The sequence below is a fragment of the Mizuhopecten yessoensis genome, unplaced genomic scaffold (genome assembly GCF_002113885.1).
Source record: "Mizuhopecten yessoensis strain PY_sf001 unplaced genomic scaffold, ASM211388v2 scaffold7781, whole genome shotgun sequence".
In the NCBI taxonomy this organism is placed as follows: domain Eukaryota; kingdom Metazoa; phylum Mollusca; class Bivalvia; order Pectinida; family Pectinidae; genus Mizuhopecten; species Mizuhopecten yessoensis.
Genome location: NW_018407219.1, coordinates 78,112 through 84,762, shown reverse-complemented (window position 1 = coordinate 84,762; position 6,651 = coordinate 78,112). Strand labels below are relative to the sequence as shown.

The window sequence follows — 6,651 nt, the reverse complement described above, 5'->3', positions numbered from 1 at the left end:
CCTATATGGCATTGTTCTTCCCTTAGTCTGTGATTAGATATGATACTGACCTATATGGCATTGTTCTTCCCTTAGTCTGTGACTAGATATGATACTGACCTATATGGCATTGTTCTTCCCTTAGTCTGTGACTAGATATGATACTGACCTATATGGCATTGTTCTTCCCTTAGTCTGTGACTAGATATGATACTGATCTATATGGTACTTTTCTTCCCTTAGTCTTCACCCCCTGTTCCCGGGATCAAACGAAGTGGACCAGATAGCAAAGATACATGACATTTTAGGAACCCCTGATCCCAGTGTTCTCAACAAACTCAAAAAGTAAGGTTTGGCTTGTGTGGATGAAAGGTATGTAGAATGTGTATACATATACAAAAGGTATGTATGTGTATAAAGTGATGTATTTGTAAATGTTTCATTTTCTAATTATTTTTTTCTGCATTTGGAATATTGCGCCAAATTATGATGATTGTGCTTGTTGCAGCTTCGCTATAAAATTTTGCTGTTGAATATAATGTACTGTAGATGCGTCAAATCATCAATGTGCTAATCTGTTAAAATTTGTTAATACGCTAAAATTTGAGTGTGCCAAAATAAGTATGTTTGCTGTATATAAATTGTAAAACAGGGGTCCAGAGAGGAAGTTACAGTTGTCACTTTATTCAATTCATATCTTGGTCATATGGGTGTTTGGTAGTACATGTATATGTATGTAAATGTAAAATAAAAAATGATCCTGAGAATTTTATTATCTATTTTTTTTAATCATTTAATGCTTCATGACCTAAGTTTCCATAATTCAGGTAAATTTCTAAGTCATTTTTTTTCAATGATTTGTTTTATCAAATAAAGTGGAATGTAATGTAGCTTATTTTGAGAAACATTAAGTGTCCTAAATGACATGTCCACATGATGTTTCTGGTATACTCTTCAGGTCGCGTGGCATGAACTTCAACTTCCCCCACAAGAAGGGTACAGGTGTGGAGCGCCTTATACCTCACGTGTCGTCTGAAGCTGTTGACCTCATCTACCAAATGTGTACCTACGACCCTGATGAGAGGTTGTCTGCCAAACAGGCAATACGACATACCTACTTCAAGGATCTAAGGTATGCTACAGTTCAAAGCAACACCTTTGTCTCATTACTGACCAACAGGTGAAGAATCCCACATAAAATCTCAAACTTGCCATCTATTTGAAATTTCCCTGGGAGAGATTTTGCGTGCTTAAAGTTAAACCCTAACTAAAATATGTGCGTATATACCCCTAGAGATAAAATAACCCTTTAAATGACATGTTTAGAGAAGTTCTTTCAGATGAAACAATTTGGTCTTAGAATATAGGAATAGTCTAAAAATTTCACGGATTGAAAATGCTAAATTTAAGGGTTCAAAATTGGAAGGAGAAAATTGGGAGTCTCCTTCCTAAATAGGGAGAGTTGGTAAGTATGCATACACTCTCTATTCTTTGGTAGTTTGTCCACTTTTTTACCCTTGTGTTTCATCCTTTATAACCCCACTTTGTTAACAGGGAGGCAGATAAGCGTCAGGCATTGATAGCCAAGGCCAAACAGCAGGAGGAAAAGGAGTCACGGGAAAGGAAACCAGATGTCATCAAGGCACCGCCATCTGAAACATCGGGCATAGAGGTGGATACTTTGCGCACAGAGAAGAAAAAGATGGAATCACAACAGGAAATGCGCACAATGCCCAGTCTACCTAAAGCTCAATCCCTACCTACTCACCCACACTTCTTTAAAGACCGAAGAAAGGTAGGGTTGTCTCCCCTTGTTGTTGAAGGTTGATCAGTTGTTCATCCTTTTTATTAAGATGCAGGAGTTCCATGGTACAAAATTCTTTATTATATGCCAGCTTTGAAATTAGAGTAGGTATACAGAAATCAGGTTGTCTGTCTTTTTGTTTGTCTGTTTGTCTAATTGAAAACACAATTAAGTCTGCACCATACACATCACAAAAATGTGCATATGTCACTGCTATGTCGTTTTCAAATGGTGTTAAGAGAGTTATGGCCCTTGATTTACCTGATTGGCCTCTTGATAACATTCTAGCTTTAACTTTGCCTATGTACCTCCTATGTTGATGATGCACAAACCTTAGTGTGCTTCCTGAACTAAACAGGAATCAGGGTGTGTCTATGTGTAGGCACAAGTTTGTTATGACTACTTCTCCTAAAGAACTGCATACATTTCAATGAAACTTTGAACACTTTATCAGTATGCATGGTAGTTATTAATATAACTATGCAATATATTTTTCTTCTTTTTGAGCATTGTGGTTTTGTTTGGACAAACCGTAGTTAACTTGAATCCATCCAACTCGGGCAAAATGACACTCTCTGTACATCAGGAAACAGTTAGGAAAGAGGGAGAGTTAGAAATGACTTTGTCCTGTTTAACACTTGCTCAGCCATTAATATGTAAAACTAGAAATGGGTAAACCTTTCATTCACCATCATCAAATTGATATTATCAAACTTGCTGATGTTGTCCTTCCTATTTTATATTAAGACAGAGTTCATCAGTAAATGCTGTGATATTTTGCCTCTGTTAGAATGTCTTGTTATTAAATTTAGACTTTTGTCTTACAGAAGCGCCACAAACGACTACTAGAGACTCACCATTTCTCCAATCATACTGGCCTTAATTTGCCAAAAGTTCCAATGCATGCCAACTCTCTAAACCCTTCATTCCACACCAGCTCATTTAGTTCCTACAACCATCCCCAGGGCACGACCAGTCTGTCTCTCCTTCCCAGTATCAACGCCACCTACAAACCCCACAAGGTAAGTACAAATGTTGTAAAGTACCTTGTATAATATAATTTTTATTTTATATTTATATATGTTTATATACACATTTATTTCATATTTAATATTGAGATATGCTCATGCACAAATGTAGTCAAGAGCATTAATTGGGTACCTTTTTCAGTCTGTCTTCATGTCCATAGCATAGGTTGAGTTTTTAAGCATCAACAGCCCTCAAATGAAATATTTATTTCACCAAACCAGTAGATAAAAGAAATAGGATAATGGAAGCTAAATATTAAAGGCCAAGTTTATAGGTCATCTAACTAATATAATTGATAAGTTATAAAATCAATCTTTCCAACATAAGTGGAAAAAATAGATGATTACCCGTGTACTTAACCGGGTAAGATGAAGGGAATAATTATGAAGGCTGTGACCCCTCATTGTCCAAAGCCAAGGTCACCTGGTTATAACAGAGGTGGTCAGAAGCTCCATCTGTCTAAAGATAATCATATAAACGAAACATAAGTGTAATGTTAATATTAACATATTTTTTTTTTTTCAGCCAGCGAACAAAGCAACGAAGAACATTGTTGGTAGCTATCAACTACCGTCCCTGGATAGACGAGGTGGAGCAGGATTTTAGGTACAAGACACAAGTGTGACATCCTCAGCTGAATATGGTTTCCCTAGCTGGCTGTGACATCGTCAGCCGAGTGTGACATTGTCAGCTGACTGTGACAACATCAGCTAAACATGACATTCTCAGTTGACCGTGGTTTCATTAGCTGACCGTGACATCCTCAGCTGACAGTGGTTTACTCAGCTGACCTTGATATCTTCAGCTGACCGTGATATCCTGAGCTGACCATATCTTTACCTCCCAATATTTACACATCTATACATCCCAATGCTTGATTTCAGTGGACTTAATGAATTTTGTTCAAAATTCAAAAGTGGAGGACAACCACAAAAAGGAGGGATGTAAGAAGGATTAAGGAATCTGCTGCTACTGTTCATTAATGTTAACAAATTGTTTGATGGAACAAAGTGTATTGACAAAGTGAGGGTGATATGTTATTCTGTTTGTCAATGTCATGTTATCAAATGCATAATTTGCATATGTCAATGGATATGTAAGTATTTTTGTGATATACCTATCTATACATGCCATGCCTAGGGTGATACATGCTTTTTGAAGATTACAAATTGTATTTATTTTGTTGTTATGTATAGTTCTATGGCGATAATATCATTGTTCTCACTGGGTAGTAGTTTCTCTATTATTTGTTAGGGATTATATGCTATTTCCTGAGGTATATATGAATTTTGTTTTATCCCCCCATGCGTAACATACACTAATCTGAGAACCAACCTGTTTGTATATGTCAATTTTTATGCAATACACATCTGTACAGTGCTTCAGGCTATTATAGGTGTTAGGTATACCACAGCTTTTAAAATTGAAAACAATTCTAATCATTTGAGCACTTTATTTCAAATTTATCATTTACAAAAGCCACACCTTCTTCATCAGACCAAATGACAACCCTGTGCATTAACTATTTGCTGGGTGGTAAACGTTAAATTTTCTTTCGCACAACATTTTGTGTCAGTGTTTCTTTCGTAAGTTCCAAATCTGAACAGCAAGAAATGGCAATAACTGTCGTTGAACAAACTTCCTCTTTGCCACGGAAGGTTTTAATCCTGATATATGCCACTTCTTCGCTCCTGTCTTTCCTGTGAAAACCCTTGTGAAGAGTAAGAAGGTCTAAACAGTATACTCATGGTATTAACTAGTCTCTGTAAAATAGGTTTGTTTATCGTGATGGAAGGAGTGGGAGTGTAGTTTTCTGTGAGACAATTTGGCTTTGTGATTTATATGGAAGTAAAAAGTCTAACCTTAGGTACAATATAAACTTCGAAGGTTTCACTTGATGGTATTGGGACTACTAAAAACAAATGTCTGAGGTTAGTGGGGCAGGAGGCGAGTCGGGTTTACAGGATATATTCTGTATTTGTTGGTGTCTTCCACTATTATGTGTGTTCCCACAAGAAGAGATCAACAATGCAATGAATTATACCTGGCTACTGAAAGTCTTGAATATGGGACTTTTTTGTGTGCAGTTGTGTAGCTTTACCAAAATGGTATTGTATATGCAATGTATTAAGTGTATTGTATAAATATTATTTAAACTTAAATAAATATATACTGTTATGATAAATTTTGATATTTAATAAAATCTTTTATGGAGTAGTTGAATCAGGGTAAAACACTGCTCTGTTAGGCTTTGTATTGATGCTGTTAAGGACTCATAAAATGGGGGTTTTCTTTAAATAATACTTTTAAAAACACTTAAATTTTTCCAAATAAATGTTGCTCATCCCAACTGTTTGGTGCTTTGCTTTTGTACACGTTTTTGGTGCATGTATCTTAATCTGATACCAGAGTACTTTAATTTTTAAATCTAGAACATTGAGGAACTTCTATGGACATGCTGTACAGTGCTTTATATTTCCAAGCTTAACTTTTGTGTTTTTGTCAGCAAAACACAATCATATGGATCAATTTCCCTATTTTTTACTAACATACATATTTGATAAGATCAGGTACATAGAATGTGCATTTGATACTTCAGATTTTATAAATCTTTCAACTTGAATGAAAAAATCTGAAAACAGTAAACCTTGGGATCCATTCTGTCAGTTGACAATCTGTCATCAATCTTTCCAAATATAAGCAAAAGAAAGAAATGTGTTTTATAATTTAAGACTAACAAAATGAGACTGTTTGATGTATTTTAGATTTACACTGTAGTATTAGTCTTTTGTAAGAACACCATACACTGCAGTTGACAGTGAAGTTCATAACTCAATAATGAACAGTTACTATTTTGTATAGAAATAACAGTAAGCGTAGCTTTGTTATGTATCACACTTCTCTGCTAACATTGAAGTATTGGATTTGCTTTAAATTTGCGTATAAGAAACCTCAATTTTTAATTCTAATATCTCCTGTGCTCTGCTTCACTCATCCCCACCGAAAAAAACACAGACAAATCACCTGGACAAATGAAATCACAAGTGTTTGATGACGACTTATTTTTTTAACAAAAACAGAACATTTTGTGATTTTATGCAGGAGGACAACACAGTTTATGTTTCTTTTTAAAAAAAACACCATGTAGTGCCAAATTGTATAATTATTTTCAATGGTTATTAAAAACATAAGTATGAATGATTATGTAAATGAGCCATTTTGACATGTATATATATAGAATTAAAATTGTTGTATTTTGTTGTAAGTTTGTACTATTACACTGGTGACTAAATACAGTGTTTAAACCTGGTGACATTTTCAATAAATGGTTTAAGTAGAGTTATATAACATTAATACTGGAATGTTCACAGAAATATGAGCATACAATTAAGGATCCCTGTACCACTGCTGAAAAAAATGGAGAAAAAAAACATGCTGGACTTGATAAAAAAAAGAAGAACAAAAGTTAACTCAAATTGTCTGAGTGCATACAGTCAGTGGGGCTATATACCAGGATTAGAGCACTGTACCACAAATTGTTATAGTGGGGCTATACCAGAACTAGAATACTGTACCACAAATTGTTATAGTGGGTCTATACCAGGATTACAACACTGTGACACAATTTGTTATAGTGGGGCTATACCTGTATTAGAACACTGTACCACAAATTGTTATAGGGTGGCTATACCAGGATTAGAACACTGTTCCACAGATTGTTATAGTGGGGCTATACCAGAACTAGAATACTGCACCACAAATTGTTATAGTGGGGCTATATCAGGATTAGGACACTGTATCACAAATTGTTATAGTGGGGCTATATCAGGGTTAGGACA

General features: G+C 35.2%; 1 protein-coding gene across 1 annotated transcript in view; it reads left to right on the top strand.

The window, feature by feature from the left end:
• The window catches only part of LOC110454355 (MAPK/MAK/MRK overlapping kinase-like), an 82,791-nt gene extending 77,655 nt beyond the window's left edge, over window positions 1–5,136 (top strand). The window contains exons 12-17 of the mRNA XM_021503823.1: window positions 223–324; window positions 938–1,111; window positions 1,534–1,774; window positions 2,611–2,805; window positions 3,338–3,438; window positions 3,477–5,136. Coding sequence (XP_021359498.1) covers window positions 223–324; window positions 938–1,111; window positions 1,534–1,774; window positions 2,611–2,805; window positions 3,338–3,418 — 793 coding nt within the window. The 3' untranslated portion in view covers window positions 3,419–3,438; window positions 3,477–5,136. The remainder of the gene's footprint in view (window positions 1–222; window positions 325–937; window positions 1,112–1,533; window positions 1,775–2,610; window positions 2,806–3,337; window positions 3,439–3,476) is intronic.
• The last annotated feature ends 1,515 nt before the right edge of the window (window positions 5,137–6,651 follow it).